Source organism: Microchirus variegatus (genome assembly GCF_963457635.1).
Source record: "Microchirus variegatus genome assembly, chromosome: 3".
NCBI lineage: Eukaryota > Metazoa > Chordata > Actinopteri > Pleuronectiformes > Soleidae > Microchirus > Microchirus variegatus.
This window is the reverse complement of record NC_139804.1, coordinates 12,660,152-12,678,168: the sequence shown is the minus strand read 5'-3', so window position 1 is coordinate 12,678,168 and position 18,017 is coordinate 12,660,152. Positions and strand designations below refer to the sequence as shown.

General features: G+C 40.5%; 2 protein-coding genes across 2 annotated transcripts; both read right to left on the bottom strand.

Moving 5' to 3' along the window:
* Positions 1–8,366: 8,366 nt before the first annotated feature.
* On the bottom strand, positions 8,367–10,132 carry LOC310924803 (tubulin alpha-1C chain-like; the record flags this gene model as incomplete). Its single annotated transcript, XM_083886641.1, has 3 exons — positions 9,910–10,132; positions 9,652–9,800; positions 8,367–9,341 (listed from the first exon to the last, which is right to left on the bottom strand). The coding sequence occupies exons 1-3, from the start codon at positions 10,028–10,030 to the stop codon at positions 8,367–8,369; spliced, it is 1,245 nt and encodes a 414-aa protein (XP_083742767.1). The 5' UTR covers positions 10,031–10,132.
* Positions 10,133–14,150: 4,018 nt separating this feature from the next.
* Positions 14,151–16,055, bottom strand: LOC310924472 (tubulin alpha-1C chain-like; the record flags this gene model as incomplete). The annotated part of the gene is made up of 3 exons (XM_083886215.1): positions 15,839–16,055; positions 15,596–15,744; positions 14,151–15,125 (listed from the first exon to the last, which is right to left on the bottom strand). The coding sequence occupies exons 1-3, from the start codon at positions 15,957–15,959 to the stop codon at positions 14,151–14,153; spliced, it is 1,245 nt and encodes a 414-aa protein (XP_083742341.1). The 5' UTR covers positions 15,960–16,055.
* Between the last annotated feature and the right edge of the window lie 1,962 nt (positions 16,056–18,017).

The following is an 18,017-nucleotide window of genomic DNA, read 5'->3' as shown; positions in this document are numbered from 1 at the left end:
AGTAACATAGAGGCAAGAATTAAACAGGAGATAATTTAGAATAAACATTTATGCTGTCAAAGAGCATACTATAGCTGAATGATAATAAATAAGGATTACACCTGCAGCAACTTTTCCTGGCCACAAGGGAGCAGCAGAAATACGATTACTTACATATTTTCGATGTTGCTCCAAAAGCTAGACGTAGCTGAGCGTAAAGGTGGTGTCCACACTGCAGGGAAAGCTAGCAAGAGCAGGCTGTATTTCAAAAAGCTTCATCCGTCAAGTCCTGTCCATCCGTCAAGTCCTGTCCATCCCTTCAGTGCCCTTTTGAGAGCCATGCCCCACAAACCTGAGCGTGCACATGACCACACAGCTCGGAGACAGACTAGAGCGATACCTACCTACACACACAGAGGAACCAACATATACGAAATGCTGTGTAACATTACATAACTAAAATTGTCTGGACAACAAAGAAATCACTGCCTTCCCAATTCACACATACATATATACATAATATATTTACCTGTCTTGCAGAAAAAGAGCAAATTCTGGATTGCCTTTCAGTCCTATTGTGTCTTCAGCTGGCACCATCGCTGAAAATTAAACCCGCGTGTCTTGTGTCAGGTTCTGTATCCCGAGGCAGGTTATATCTGTGCTGTGCACCCACAGGTAGACCTGGTTAAGATTAAGCCAACCAATCAAATTTGTAGGTGTGAAAAATAATTGGTGGTCCTGTTCATTGCATCATTGCCAGGTGTATAGACAACCATCTTTTTTGTTTTTTTTCCAATTATTTTTATGGATTCCAGTCAGCAATTTTAAGAGGGTTTAAAGGGTAACTAACCTCCCCCTTCTGAGACTGACTCCACCCAATGCCAAGTGGTGGGTGGTAGGAATAGTGGGGTGTGGCAGTGCAGAGGATGTGGCCTGGTGGTGAAGTTTGTCAGTTCCGTGGAAGGTGCTCAGTGAGACGAGCCTCGCAATTGCTCACACCTTGCTCCAAGAGGTGAAGAGAGAGAAATGGGATGAAGTGACAGCACCAGGGAGGAGTCTGGTACAACGAGCCTCATGCTGATTAGACAAGAGCGACAAAAGAGTGCATCAGTGAAGCAAGAGTAGACAGAAGAAAGAAGAAATGCCAATTTTAGTGCAGTAGATGGTGTTTGACCAGAGAGGCAGTAGATACGCCGTTTTATCACATTTATAATTTCAGTACTTCACACTAAACAGTTTGTTTAGATTTGTACTTTGATTACTAAAGAACATTACTAGATACCCATATACACTGAAAAGGGTGGTTTAGGGGTTTAGTTACATTTTAAATGAATATTAATAATGTGTTTTAGAAACCAATTATGGACAGCATTTGATTACATTTGATGCTGCTGTAGAAGATGCAGTCATGCTCACGCTGTTGTCCATTGTGAAAAAAAACAACATCAAACCGAGTGCATTTTTTTTCACCTTGTTTTTGTGTAATCTCACCGCTGACATCTTTCTATTTTTTACAAATTTACATCTGGCATGAGAGAATCATTCATGACAAATGCAAATGTTGATTTACAGCTACAATCCTTGGAATGATTTAGTTTGTTTTTGTTGAGAAAAGTATGGAATATCAAATGGATCTGCATTGTTCACCAGTTAGAAATACTGAAAATGAAAATGAAGTTATTTACCAGTATAAAGCTTTTTAGCATGGGAAACTGTTTGTCTTGTGTTTATTCAAATTAAATATGTGTCATTAATGTATTTGTTTAGTAGTTGTCACAAATGAGTATTCCTACAAACTACTGAGACACCATGAAATATAATTGAATGAAGAGGTTCCAGGAAGTTAAAATGTAGTGTTAAACGTAGGGGTGAGATTTGAGGGGGAAGAGGAAGTGAGTAAAGCAAATGCCATGACTCTAACAAAAATCATTAAAGGTAAAGAGGGAGGAATGAAGTATGCTAAATTTCTGGTGGATGGTGAACCTGCTTCAAGGGTGCACTATGGAGGAGCAGATTGCCAGGGCAAGTTTGCAAATGACACAGCAGTAGAAGGACTAATTACCTGTGGTCAGCTTATAGATATGACAACGTCAATATGTTTCAACCTCTGCATCAACATCAACAAAACCAAGGAAAACGACAGTGGACATCTGGACACATCAGAGGAGCAACTGTAGAGGTCATTCCCAGCTTCAAATGCAGGAGTCCACATCAGCAATGACCTCACCTGGACCTCCAACTCCAGCAGCCTTATAAAGAAGGCCCTCCAAATACTGTACTTCCTGAGGTGGCTCAAATGAACTCGCTTGGGAACCACAGTCGCTTTCTACAGGTGTGCTGGAGAGAGCATCATCACCACCTGTGCATTGTTCAGTTTGATTCTTGTGTCTGACGCCACACTCGTGACTCATCCAGTCAGGACACTCTCTGACCAATCAGTGAGCACGCACAAAAAAAGCACCAGGTACTATCACTAATGGAAAAGCAAATAAATCGAGTAGAGTCAAGTTACACGTTGTATGTTTAAATTGTTTTATTTATTTATTTCTGATGAACAGCACTTTGTTTCAGCTGTTGTTTTAAATTGCTTTATAAATAAAGTTGGATTGGATTGGAGTAGTGCTAGAACTGTATAAAGGAAATGCAAGTACCCAGGAAGCCTGGAAAGGGTACGAAGCTGAAATAGGTTGGGACTGGCTCTAGCTCCCCCGGACTACCTTACATAATTCATGACTATGAGTTAATGTAGTAGATTTAGGTTGAATTGACAAAAGACAAACACCACAAATAACTTCACAGCAAAACTAAGGAAAATTAAAGATGTTTTGAATCTTTTTTTTAATGCTATGCACAACAAAAACAAACTATATCAATCCAAAACATTGTATTTGTCAAACAATCCTCTACACAAACTACAGACTACACAAACACAGAAAAATAAACGTTTTTAGTCTGCTGTAATAGCCAATGATGTGGGCATGACTATACTACTCAAAAAAGTTAGGGATGTTTGGCTTTTGGATTCAATTTCAGAATGCACCTACTATGCACTATAACCTTTACGGGTGAACTTAAGTTAACCTTCTCCAAACTTTTGAATGCACATGTCCAATTGTTCAATGTTTCAGTACTTATTGAATAACATGCTGTTCTCAAACAAGGTGATTAACTGTCATACTGATGTCGAACTGATGTAGTGGTTTTAAAAGTTCTGGTTCAATGACAATTTGTATTCAAACAGTCCTCTTCATCATGATGTTCAAATGTTGACATCATGAGACCAATGCCACAGGGTGACTATGCCCATGTGTGGGACCAGTGGGGGGTGCTGTCTTTTAATTTGTCTCCACAGGCGTTTGGCGCCAGTCAGGACTGCCCCGGAAGGGTCCGGGAGTCTGCAGATGTGTGGACTGGACTGGACCCACGCACCTGAAAAGGGAGAGGACACGAGAACTGTAATTAGACTGCGCTCTGCTACCACCTGCTCCTTCTCCTCAGCATTACTCCATGGACTTTTATTGTGTTTTTAACATAGTCTTAGCCTGTTCTTAAGCATAATGTTTTAATAAATGTCCTCTGTTGTAATCTCCTGTTTATGCGTGTCTGTCGCCAGTGGCTCCCCAGAAGAGACCTCATTCATTTAGTTTTGACTCCTTATTCGCTATTTCAATCCACCCACCCGTTACACCAAAGCAACACAAAATTAAAATTGATCAAATTTTGAGACATTGAGATTTTTGTTGTGGTATTGCCACCACTGTTTTTAGGTCTTGTTTGAGATAAGACATTACCATTGCCTCCTACTTAAATGCCATGCTTTCATGGTTGAATATCACTGTAGCATCAACTTTTCATCGGAAAATTCTTGTTGAATATCCCTAACATTTTGTGAGTAGTGTATTTTTAAAAGCAGCATCAAACATAAAATTCACCAAGGTCTATATTTTGTAGTATGATGATTCATCAAAAAGTGAGGAGGTGTTTCACGAGCGACAGTGTCTTCTGACTCTGGGTCTGACTCCGGGTCAAAGTCATCAAAGGGACTGCGGCGGGGAGTCGTGAAGAAGCTATTTTTAAACACTGTTAAAACAATGTTTTGATAATGAGTAGCAGTGCATCCACCACTCCAGAGGGGGGAGCTGCGCTTCTGAGAGCGGGTGTGCTGATTATGTCACTTCCGGGTACTGGCCAATCACAAGACAGTTGGGAAGCCGGGGTGAGAGTTGAGTCTGAAATATCGCGGCTGGGGAACAGCGTCAGAAAAGAGGATTTCTATCGGCTCATTTACAGCAACCTTTTGACTATAAAAAAAAGTTAATGTATGTAAGTAGACCTCCATAACATACTTAACATGCTGTCAGATGTTAAGACTGTCTCACCAACCCCTGAGATAGACCATCACCTCGATGACTTGAATATCGCTGATCACAAAGATGACTCATTGGTTCGCTTGGCTAAAGTACTGGAGCCAAGGATGTCATCATGGTTTTTAACAATGATAATCCCAGTCATAGTCATTTTCTTTTTGCTCAGCACCCTGGCTATATAATGTACTCACCAAAAGAATAATCCAATCCTCTACATATGTTCATATGTAGAGTTCAAAATCCGGCCTCATTTCACGTTCCTGATCCCCATCATTACCCCAGCTCAGACTATGTCTCACATGATGACATTGTGTAAATAATGTTAATTTTGTTTTTGTTTGTTTTGTTTTGTTTTACTCTTATTTTCTTCCTTCCGTTTCTTCCTCTTCCTCCATATGAATGAATGTGTCGGATAATTAAGTTGTGACTATATACTTAATTCTATTTGATCTTGTTTTATTCTTATTATTTTGTTTTTACTGTTAGTGATTAATCAATAATCAAATGGGAGAATTGTAATGGGAAATTCATACCAGTAGCGATGCAGTCTCTCCACCCGCAGGTGCCAGGGGGAAGATATCAGTCAACACTCGCTGCAAACAGGATATAACCGCGGTGTTCAACAGAATCAATGGCTGGTTAGTGGGAAGTTCGAGGTTTATATTTTCGTTATGATATGAATTTTTAATATACCGCCATACCGGTGTATTGGCGGTATTGTTCCTCAGGTATAAATGTTTAGGTCTCACCATTTAGGTCTCACCATGCTCTGGCTCTTTCTTCAGCTTCAACCACCCATGTGTTGATTGACCTTTTCTTTGCAAAAAAAAAAAACCTTGTTGGCCAGCAGAAGTCCCCATTTCATTCTTGCAACTCTCAAAGCTTTCCCCACAGACAATGAAGCTGAGATTGAAAAGTTCAAGTTTACAGTCACCCAACCAGTGTTAGAGAGACTTCGCATTATGACCAAGATTGGCCAGTGGTCTACTGCCAGTACAGGCGAGTCGGACCTTGAGTTCCTGTTCTGTTGATGGTGCCATTAGAAGCTTGTCTAAGAGGTGACACAGTGCTAACTTCAGGACACACATACTCTTTAATGAAAAGAAGCCTATGGAACAACATTGAACAACAATTTTTTCTGATAATGATTATGGTGACCCATTCAATAGGTGCATAAAGCAAGACAGTATCAATTTGTTGTTAGGTGATTAACAGCCCTTCTTGTGTCCACTAGATGGCAACTTGATAAACAAATATTTACATGAAACTAATGTATAATGTAAAATAGCTAAAACAGGACACAAGATGTGTCCAGCAACCATTAAGTCTCTTACGTTTCCCTTGGAGAATGGAGGACTCGAATGCAGACAAGACAAGGTAAGTATGTAAAATACGGTTTTATTAGCCCTGAGGTAAAGCGAGCTAGCATGAAACGTAAGTATAGTCAGAGGTAAGTACATGACAGATAATGGCTTGATCAGGGGAAGTCAGCGACTCCACAGTGGCACAAAGTTCATCTTTGGTTCCAGAGGAACGAACTCACTCGGGCTGGTGAAAAGAGGAGTATGGGAGTTACAGAGGAAGAAGCGATGTGAGGAATAGCGGCAGCTCCGCTGGCGTGGAGGTGACGAGGCGAGAAGGCAGAAGGAGGAAGTGATTCCGGAAGAGATGGAATCCACTGGAGCCTCCGTATCTTCTCGGATGCAGGAGACGTGGCGACCTGGAGAGAACGAGTGGTGAGTGTGGTGAGTACAGTAAGGTAAGTAACGTCTTTACCGGCTAAGCGAAACAACGGACTGACGCTGGTGACAGGCGCAGCTCTGCCTTAAGAGTCCTCTTGATCAGAGGCAGCTGGGGTGGAGCCGCGCAGGTGGAGACAATCACCAGTGTCATCTTGGAAGTGGGTCAACCACGCCTCCTGCAGAGAGAGAGAATACACGGAGTAGCAGGGGACAAAACAAGGAACTTGGAAAATGTGAGAGTGTGGATCGTGACAAAGTCTTTACTAAGTCTTTACTATACTAGGTATTTATTAACTAAGGATCAAGAGCTTTCACAACCTTTACCAGATACATACAACAAACATGTGACAAGATAGTGCAGTAAAATGATTCATTAAGTGTAAAGGAGATTAAAGATTAAAAATGCATTGAAGAGTATGTTTTTCGAAAAAAATAATTTTAATATAAGAGTCAAGGGGAGAATTTTCAGAAGAGGCGGAACCATAAAAGTGATTCGAACGAATCTGACGATTCTGATTGGACAATGACATATAATATGTCTAGAACACTTATTATAACTACCTTTGCTGGCAGAGACGTCTGAAAGGAATATTAGTACTAAGGATCTTTGGAATTGCTGAGGAAAAAAAATTCTCTTTCTCCTCCTAGTTGGTAGGGCGTCACCCAAATCGTCCCAAAACACCATCCGCCCCTGATTGAGATACAGACTAAGGAGATGTTCATCGATTGTGTCATAGAACTACCGTCCACCGTCCTGCTTCGTCCTCCTCAGTGGTTCTGGTTCCCAGAAGGGATGGGCAACCTTGTTTTTTGTGGACCACAGATGAGTTAATGTTAAAGCACATCATGATGTCTACCCAATGCCTCAGGTATATTAGATCCTGGAGTCCTTACAAGGGGCTCAGTACTGCAGCTCTCTGGATCTTCTTCTATCTCATACACCATCACAGGAAAGCAATGTGCATCTTACTGTTGCAAAGTCATCCTGTGCAGATCTACTCATCTCTTTTCAAGCAACTGTAAGCATACAAGGAGTGTTGTATTGGGGTGTAAATTCAAAATATAGTGGCTTCAAATCTCCATTGGTTGTTCCCGTTGTGTTTGTTCCAGAGTTTCTGGCTACCTAAACAACAATGCATTTGGAGGTCATCTGGGAAGGATTAGTACACTACTATAAAGGATTACTACTTGGAGGTAGCCAAAAGTATTAATGGAGCCATGTTCGAGCTTACCAAACCTAGCCAAAGGGTTCCAATGATAAGCAAGCCAGCCTGCTCCAGTCAACAGAAGACACCAAGTTAAATAATAGGAGTGAACTTTATGGGGCCATTTCAATTAAGCAAGGCCCGAAACTCGAAGTCCTGATGGCAGCTGTGAATTCAACTCCATTAAATGGGTGGAGCGCTTTGCTCTGAAGGATGATGCCAAAACACCAAAGGTCTGACAAGAGATTTGACAAGATGTGATTTTCCTGCTCTGACAGCAAGTGGAGTCACCTGTGCCGCAACAGAGGGTCAGAATACTTTGAAGCATTTCAGTTTTCACAAATGTGGATAACATTCAAAATGCATCTCATCCCTACGTCAATGAAATGAAAAAGTTAAGTCTCTGTGTATGATTGCTCCCACCACAAGGAGGCCCCATTTACTGAGAATCTGCGACGTGAAAATGTTTTTTCCCTGCAGTAACATGGTGATCATGTAATTTCAGAGGCAATATCATGTGCTAAATAACTTTGGTAAATAACTTTATTGGAACATTTCAGTATTTCTACAGTCAAACTGGTGAACAGTACAGGTCGATTTTCTTTTTTTACTGCTTTGCACAACAAAAACCAGCTAAATAATTTCAACATTTGTAGATCAACATTAGTATTTGTCAAAACTTATCACATGTAAGATCTGTATTTGTAAACAAAATGGATGTCAGTGGTGAGATTACACAAACACATGGTGAAATAAATAATTTTTCACAATGGACAGTAGCATGAGCATGACTATATATTTTCTACAGCAGCATCAAATATAATAAAACTCAGCTAGGTCTAGGGTTTGTGGCTTCATCAGAAGTATGTAAGCGTGGATTCATCAAAAGGTAATTATATCATTGTTGTCCACAATGTATTTCCTCTGAACCCTTGTGGCAAGGAAAAGTCGCTGCAGGTTTAATCCTTATTCATTGTCTTTAGGCTATTTGCATTTCACCTATAGTATTCTGTTTGACTGCATGAATGTTTAATCTGAATTATCTCCTGTTTAACTCATGCCTCTATGTTACTTTAGAATTCTTCTCCTTCCTCATCTCCCTCAATGGAGTCGAGTCCCACCTCCTCGTAATCTTTCTCGAGTGCTGCCATGTCCTCTCTGGCCTCAGAGAACTCTCCCTCCTCCATACCTTCACCCACGTACCAGTGAACAAAGGCGCGCTTGGCGTACATCAGATCAAACTTGTGGTCGAGCCGAGCCCAGGCCTCTGCAATAGCAGTGGTGTTGCTCAGCATGCACACAGCCCTCTGGACCTTGGCCAGGTCTCCACCAGGAACCACAGTGGGGGGCTGGTAGTTGATGCCAACCTTGAAACCAGTGGGACACCAGTCCACAAACTGGATGGTGCGCTTGGTCTTGATGGTGATGATGGCTGCGTTGACATCTTTGGGCACCACATCACCACGATACAAAAGGCAGCAGGCCATGTACTTTCCGTGACGAGGGTCACATTTTACCATTTGATTGGCCGGCTCGAAGCAGGCGTTTGTGATCTCAGCCACTGTTAATTGCTCATGGTACGCCTTCTCAGCAGATATGACAGGGGCATAGGTGGCCATAGGGAAGTGGATACGGGGATATGGGACCAAGTTGGTCTGGAACTCCGTCAGATCAACATTGAGGGCACCATCAAAGCGGAGGGAAGCAGTGATGGAGGACACAATCTGACTGATCAACCTGTTCAGATTTATATAGGTGGGACGCTCAATATCAAGGTTCCTGCGACAGATGTCATAGATAGCCTCATTATCTACCATGAAGGCACAGTCTGAGTGTTCCAGAGTGGTGTGGGTGGTCAGGATGGCATTGTAGGGCTCCACCACAGCTGTAGACACCTGGGGAGCTGGGTAGATTGCAAACTCCAGCTTGGACTTCTTTCCATAGTCGACAGAGAGACGTTCCATTAGCAGAGAGGTGAAGCCAGAACCAGTGCCACCTCCAAAGCTGTGGAAAACTAGGAAGCCCTGCAGACCAGTGCACTGGTCAGCCTGAGGATAGAAAAGGAGATAGTGATCAAACAGACACACCTACACAGATTGAAAACAGATGCAATTTCCAACCAAAGCTGCCAAAGGCAAGCGAGGGCTGTTGCCACTCATTTTCAACAGAGAAAACAAGTCAAATATTTCAAAAATTATGAACAGAGGATGTAATGTATGACATGCAAAACGTTTTTCGTTCATGTTCAAGCTCTCCAAATTGTGCATGAAATTGTCAATTGTGTGGTCTACATTTGATGTACGCCTAGATAGCATCGAGAAACTTACAGAATGTTTCCTTTGGATAAAATTGACATACCAGTTTTCGGATCCTGTCCATTACAAGGTCAATGATCTCTTTGCCAATGGTGTAGTGTCCACGGGCGTAGTTGTTGGCTGCGTCCTCCTTCCCAGTTATCAGCTGCTCGGGGTGGAATAGCTGACGGTAGGTCCCGGTACGCACCTCACCTGAAGGGGAAATTATGATATTAATTTAGTTGTCTATTGACACAATTTTCTGTTTTTTAATATATTGATTTGATATAATTGATTGTCTGGGATAAATAATGACACTCACTAATGACAGTGGGCTCCAGGTCAACAAACACAGCTCTGGGGACGTGCTTTCCAGCTCCAGTCTCACTGAAGAAGGTGCTGCATGAATCATCTCCTCCGCCAATAGTCTTGTCACTGGGCATTTGTCCATCTGGCTGGATGCCATGTTCCAGGCAGTAAAGCTCCCAGCAGGCATTGCCGATCTGGACTCCAGCCTGACCAACGTGAACGGAAATGCACTCACGCTGTGAAAAGAAAACACAACAATGTTATCTGTTTGCTTCCATTCTGAAGCTTGTCTATCCTTCCTATAGACTCAATGTTACTACTAACAAAACTACTACCATTGGTGCATTGTCTTAATCCGCATTGCAATGGATATAGCATGGAGACAAACTATTCTGTGTTTGCTTGTGTACAAAGGTGTGTCCCCTTGTTAAGGCTCAGTCCTATTTCTCATCTTTACCCCTACCCCAGTAATTGAATTGCAAGGGGTAGTTGTGATAATCTATCTAGCATACAAAAGGGGACACTTGTTCAAGGCTGAAGCACATCCTCACTAACGTAGACATGACATGATTTTTCTGGAGATTCAACATGTCCTCGTCAGAAAAACAGTCAGCTGTTCTCATATTGTTTGCATGGGCTCAAGGTATTATGTCATATATTTAGGCTTTGCTGCAGACATTTCAGAAAATGTGGTTAACACCTGGGAATACAGGTGAAACCGTTCTTATTTTGCTGAAGATTGCAAATAGGATTTGTTGTGGCTAGCTTAGCCACACATGTTAATTAAAGGTAGCCTTTTGTCGTTAACAATAGTAAGAACAACTTTTTGTCTGGCCACTGTACAATATAGCAACCAGGTAACGGCCAAAATGCATTAAGAGGAAAGATTTTTAATTCCTACCATGTTCCCTGAAGTTTGGTCAACAGTCAACAGTTGCAGTAAAATTACTCTCACAGTGTAGGTTGTATGAGTCTTATGTAAGAAGTAACTTCCTTGCTATTTTTTTTTTTTGCCTCCTCTTCTTCTCTTCCTCGCCTCTCATAATCTACCATGAAAGCACAGGTACTTCATGACATAGTAACTATGTCACTACTCACTCAAATTACTCAGTGTGCCTTTGATGTCACGTGTTGTCACATTTCATACAATTCTGAACTTTCATGGTCCTGTACAAACTTAAGCAACATCTCAAAAATAAACTGGGAATGGCACCAGCAACCCCTCATGTGGAGGATAAAGCGTTAGGCGATCAATGAATGAGGCTGTGTTTTTCAAGCTTTTGGATTTATTTTAGCAGACAAAACTAAGAATAAACAGAAACTAATAAACACTTGGGGCCCGTGAATTGATGCAATTTTAACAGACTTAATCTTGGCCTGATATTGGCTTGGCATAATTTTTACAGGATAATACACCCAACATCGACAAGGGCTCTGTTCAGTTCATGTATGTCAGGACAGAGTGACAGTGAGCTGTCGTAAATCCTGAAACTGAATAGGCTAAATGGAAATCCGCCATGATTAGTTTGACATACACCTTTGATTTTCCCACTGTGACTGCAAGTGGAGTCACCGGTGCCACCACAGAGGGTCTGAATACTTAAAGCCTCTAATTTTAAAACGTGCAAAACATTCTGAATGCATGGTTTCACATCAAATCCATAACAGTAAAGTGGAAAAAGTGAAGGGGTCTTAAGTATCTGTATCTGAGTATTTGATTGCTGGAGTTGTTTAACAAAACAATATTTTTGCACGCAAAACACATGAATTTATTAATTCCTGCAAGATCCCTTGCAGCAATCTTGAGGCAATGTGTGGGTTAAAAAAAAGAGTTGTGAGTGTTTATATCCTTTTGTGGTATGTGCCCTATGATGAATATTATTAGCGGATAATATTAATATTATCCAATAATATGAAGATTCATTTATTTTATTATATTATCACTTCACCCCACAGGATTGAAGTATTGTTTTTGGCTCTGTGTGTCTGTTTGTGCTTCCACACTTGCACTTGCCAATATGACCAGCAGAGGTCGCCAGAGACTTGTTGTGTGAATGGGGTGAAGTCTGCCGTTTCTGATTGCCTTGTTATCAAAAGTAAATGGGCTCAACGCATCAACTATTGTCTCACTCACACCACCAGAGACTCATTGGAATGATTCAGAAATGCCTTTCATGAAAATGTTTTTTTCTTTTTCTTCATACTTCTTGGGTGAAAAGGTGAACGTCAACTGAATGTTAAACAACCCGCTATTGGTTTAAAGTGGCAGACTGATATGGTCATAATGCCAGTGAGGATATATGTAGAAATGTATGTCCTCACTCACGCAGTATCTGTCATGAAGAGTGGTTGAGACACTTGTATGTGACTTATATAGATATTTATATCCACGAGAAACGTGCGCGGATATTATGGAATCGGTCTCGCGCGTCCGCAGATTTTAGCCGTTAACGTGATAACTGGAAAGGCGTTTGAGATTAAATTTTCTTATTTTTTTATGGGTCACACACCCCCTGTAGATGATCCCTATTGATTTTGAGCTGTCTACCATTATTATTAATTAATTAATTAATTAATTAATTAATTAATTAATTAATTAATGATATAAAAACCATATTTTCGCCTGTATCTTCCAAAGTATTGCAGGTATTGGCTTCAAATTTTGCATGGGCATCACATACCAACCGAGAATTATCCCTATATTTGTAGCTTTAATATTAATTAGCAAATTAATTAATTAATTATGCTAAAAACACATTTTCGGCTTTATCTTCCAGACTGATGGAGATATTGCCTTCAAATGTTGTACAATGATTCATGTAACAACTATCTACAAGTACAATCATTATTACTTTGGCTATGATTGGTAATAGTTACATAATAAGTTAACTGGTTAACTTATTAGTGAACACAGAAAAAATAGTTAAGGCATTTTTTCTTTATTATTGAGCTCATTTGGACACATTGAGGATATCATGGGTTTATTTAGCACTTATTCATAATATTTATTACATTATAATATAAATGTATTAATTATCATATAAAAAATAGTTAAGCCTCCATTTCTTTATTAATGCATTGAATGGAAAGTTTGAACATATTGTATGCTTTTTCATGAAATGTAATAAACATAGTTTATGCTTTTTCATGACATTTGGACACTTTGAAGATATGGCAGGTGTGGTTAGCATTTTAATATTCATAATATTTAACAAGGTATAATAGGTTAACTAGTTTTATTAAAAACTAGAGAGAAATTTATGAGTTCAGGTATTCTGTGTTCAATATCGAGTTGATATGGATACTTTGAACATGTATAAAGTGTAGTCAGCATTATATCATAATATTTAACAGTTATTTTGTTGAATTTATTAATAATTAATTAAAACAGTTAGTGGCAGGTGCGAGTGCGTATACTTTGGGTATATTGGAAAGTTAAGGATTGGACAAGTTCGCGGATATACCCCTTGCTGTCGGCCCCCGACAGTGTAGGCTAGTTCCTGGAGATAAATATTAACTGAAAGGTTTTTGGAAAGCATGGCTTTGGCTTTTTAACTACATCACACTGATAGGAATGACCTAAATTACATTATTTCAATATGGTATTTTAATATTATGTAGGAATAATCATTCAACACATCCAGCATATTTAGGTTGAAATCAACACAAGACAAATGATACAAACAACTTCACATGATGAATAGAATTGGGAAAAAAATCTTTATTGAAACTTTTTCATTATTTCTGCAGCCATTGTTCTATGAACAATGCAATTCTAAACAATATGTTTTTGAATGCTTTGCACAACAAAATCAGGATACATATAATTCTAAAATTGGTAGCTGTAAATCAACCTTTTGTATTTGTCAAATATAATCCTCTCATGCAAGATTCGTAAGAAATAGAAAGACATTTTGAAAGAAAATAAATATTGGTGAGATTACACAAACACAGAGTGAAATAAATTATTTTTCACAATGGACAGTAGCATGAGCACGACTTAATATTTTCAACAGCACAATAAAACTCAGCTATGTCTAGATTTGTTGCTTCATCAAAAAATATGAATGTGAAGATTGATCAAAAAGTAATGACTTCAGTGTTGTCCATAATGTATTTCTGCTACACACTTGTGGCCAGAGAAAGTTGCTGCAGGTTTAATCCTTATTCATTTTTATGAGGCTATTTGCATTTCAACTGTAGAATATATTCTGTTTGACTGCAGGAACATTTTATCTGAATTATCTCTTAACTTTAGTATTCTTCTCCTTCCTCATCTCCCTCAATGGAGTCGAGTCCCACCTCCTCGTAATCTTTCTCGAGTGCTGCCATGTCCTCTCTGGCCTCAGAGAACTCTCCCTCCTCCATACCCTCACCCACGTACCAGTGAACAAAGGCACGCTTGGCGTACATCAGATCAAACTTGTGGTCGAGCCGAGCCCAGGCCTCTGCAATAGCAGTGGTGTTGCTCAGCATGCACACAGCCCTCTGGACCTTGGCCAGGTCTCCACCAGGAACCACAGTGGGGGGCTGGTAGTTGATACCAACCTTGAAACCAGTGGGACACCAGTCCACAAACTGGATGGTGCGCTTGGTCTTGATTGTGGCGATGGCTGAGTTGACATCTTTGGGCACCACATCACCACGATACAAAAGGCAGCAGGCCATGTACTTTCCGTGACGAGGGTCACATTTTACCATTTGATTGGCCGGCTCGAAGCAGGCGTTTGTGATCTCAGCCACTGTTAATTGCTCATGGTACGCCTTCTCAGCAGATATGACAGGGGCATAGGTGGCCATAGGGAAGTGGATACGGGGATATGGCACCAAGTTGGTCTGGAACTCCGTCAGATCAACATTGAGGGCACCATCGAAGCGGAGGGAAGCAGTGATGGAGGACACAATCTGACTGATCAACCTGTTCAGATTTATATAGGTGGGACGCTCAATATCAAGGTTCCTGAGACAGATATCGTAAATGGCCTCATTATCTACCATGAAGGCACAGTCTGAGTGTTCCAGGGTGGTGTGGGTGGTCAGGATGGCATTGTAGGGCTCCACCACAGCTGTAGACACCTGGGGAGCTGGGTAGATTGCAAACTCCAGCTTGGACTTCTTTCCATAGTCAACAGAGAGACGTTCCATTAGCAGAGAGGTGAAGCCAGAACCAGTGCCACCTCCAAAGCTGTGGAAAACCAGGAAGCCCTGCAGACCAGTGCACTGGTCAGCCTGAGGACAGAGAAGGAGATAGTGATCAAATATAACAATTACAATACAATACAGTAGCTGCAAGCAGCACTGACTTGGACCCTTGTTAACTTATCAAAGACAGATGAAATTTGCCTTCACAGTTGCCATAGCAACCCAGTTTAAAGGCAGGCAAGGGGTACTTCCATTTGTTTTCAGTAGGGAAAAAGTTCAAATATAATTATTAGCAGGGAAAAAAATGAAAGGTACCAAATTCTTTATGGGTTTTTGAGATTTGGTAGATAATTAATTAGTTTTTGTGCCTGTTCGAGGACCCCACATTTCTGTAGTTTACAGGAAATTGTCAAGGTGTGGCTTATCAAGTGGTGTCGAGGATTCTATAAGATTCAAGGCTGTGTCCTCTGATAGTCTGGGTCGTTTAAGGCCTGATTTGGTTTGATATTTTGAGTCAAATTTGGGCAACTGACCCCTTTTGATATTAAGTTACGTACCAGTTTTCGGATCCTGTCCATCACTAGGTCTATGATCTCTTTGCCGATGGTGTAGTGTCCACGGGCGTAGTTGTTGGCAGCATCCTCCTTCCCAGTTATCAGCTGCTCAGGGTGGAATAGCTGGCGGTAGGTCCCAGTACGCACCTCATCTAAAGGGGCAATGTACATATTGATCTTGTTACTATCATCTTTTGTCACATTTATTTTTTTTCCGAAATTGATTTTTGAAAATATGACACTCACTGATGACAGTGGGCTCCAGGTCAACAAACACAGCTCTGGGGACGTGCTTTCCAGCTCCAGTCTCACTGAAGAAGGTGCTGCAAGAATCATCTCCACCTCCAAGAGTCTTGTCACTGGGCATTTGTCCATCTGGCTGGATCCCATGTTCCAGACAGAAAAGTTCCCAGCAGGCATTGCCAATCTGGACTCCGGCCTGGCCAACGTGAACGGAAATGCACTCACGCTATGGGAAAAAAAACACAATTTTTAAAACAACAATTTTATCAGTTTGCTGTCATTCTGAATCGTGCCCATCTTAACACAATCATTAAATATATAAATTACAAAAAACTTTCATAGCTCATTCATAAGAAAGCCTGTAAGCCGCATTTGGAACATTCTCTGTTCTGTGTTATGCACTTTATGTAGAACTGGGCTGTTTGAATTTTTAATGAAATTACTATTTTTGATTATTTGTTCCAAATATCTTTTGTGCTAATGAATGGAAAGGCAGACATTTCAATATCGAGTAGGTTTGACCTATTATTGTACAAACTGGCATTGCCTTTCCCAATGAACTTTAACCAGATTGTGGGGATCATTGAAAAGAGAGTGCCAAACCAGTTACAACTAACAACTAACCTATACTATAGGCTAGTTGTATAAAATCTAACAACCTGTATCTAATGTTACCTAACTTAAGAGAAGTGGAAAATGTATTTTTCTTACCATGTTTCTTAACGTCTAGTGAATGTCAAAGGTTGAAGTGAAGTTACTCTCACAGTGTAGAATCTTGTGAGAGTCGAGTAAGAAATAACGCCCTTGCTCTCTTTCCTTTGCCTCCTCTTCTCTTCTCACCTCTCATAATGCACCATGAAAGCACAGGTCCTTAGTGACATCATATCTGCATCACTAATCGTTGACTGACTCAATATGCCTTTGATGTAAAAACAAGTTGCGTCAGTACCTCATACAATCACTAGTCTGAAGTATGCCTTTCATGGTACATATTGCACCATCCAATACAACCTTATACAACATACATGAAGTAACTCCAAAGATAGACAGATGAATGAGTTTTTCAAGCTTTTGGTTTAATTTTAGACTCAACTAAATGTTACTGTAGTTAGCCTCCTGGATGAGCAGTGAAATATGGATGAGAGGCTACAATCATCTTCAATAGTTAAGATGATTAGAACCTGGATGACTGAGAATCTTCATGTTGCGTGTGTTTTTTACCATGAAACTGCACAAAAATACAATAAAAGCTATACAAGATGGGGCAATTACCACCTCAGGCCAGGATAGGATTAGGTATGAATGAAACAGATGGTATAGTATTGGGAAATATTGTTTACTCTGCTGGGATTCTGGAAAACTACCAGGAAAGTGAAAGTATGCCGTGGTGATTGATACACGCAAACAAGCAGCCAAATTAGACTTACATGCATCTGAATGAATACACTGCTTGGATCGAAATGCACTAGACAGGAGGCAAGACGAATGATTCAAAAGCCTTTTATTGTTCCTCCAGCAAAGAAATAAAGCCACAGGAGCTCATCGTCTTCAAAGTAGAAAAATCAAAAGAACAAAATGAACGAGACAGAGTTGGACACAATGTTTTCTCTCATAGCATAAACGACACACTGGCACATGACAGAGGGACTGGGAACACTATATTAGGGAAGAGGGAATCAAAGGCAGGTGGGAGTGATTACTTAAGGATGACCAGGTGAAGTGCATCAGGGAATTAGGGGAGATGTGTCAAGACAGGTGAAGTGACGCAACAGGAAGACATGAACGTTTACCAAAATAAAAGGGAAGTGAAAATCAAACTCGACACCAAAAAGTGAAATGAACTTAACGTGACTTTAAACATAAACTAACACAAGAACTGACTAAGTAAACCGAGATCTGGCACCTCGTGACACTTTCTTGATGTGGTCCCATTCATATTGGATCTCAGAGATGGGAGCGACGTCACCTCTGAGCTCACCACGTTCCAGAGAAAAGTTTGAAAAAAAAAAAACATGGATGTAAATATATTCCAGGCTCCCACAATCCAAACAAGAAGCAGTATTTGGATTGTGGCTGCTTCCTTGGAATTCTAACTTGCATGTAATTTTGCTTCTGAGTTTCCAAGTGGGAAAAAGTTCAGTGACCCCTAGAGACCCATAAGGGAAAGTCATATCAGATTTCG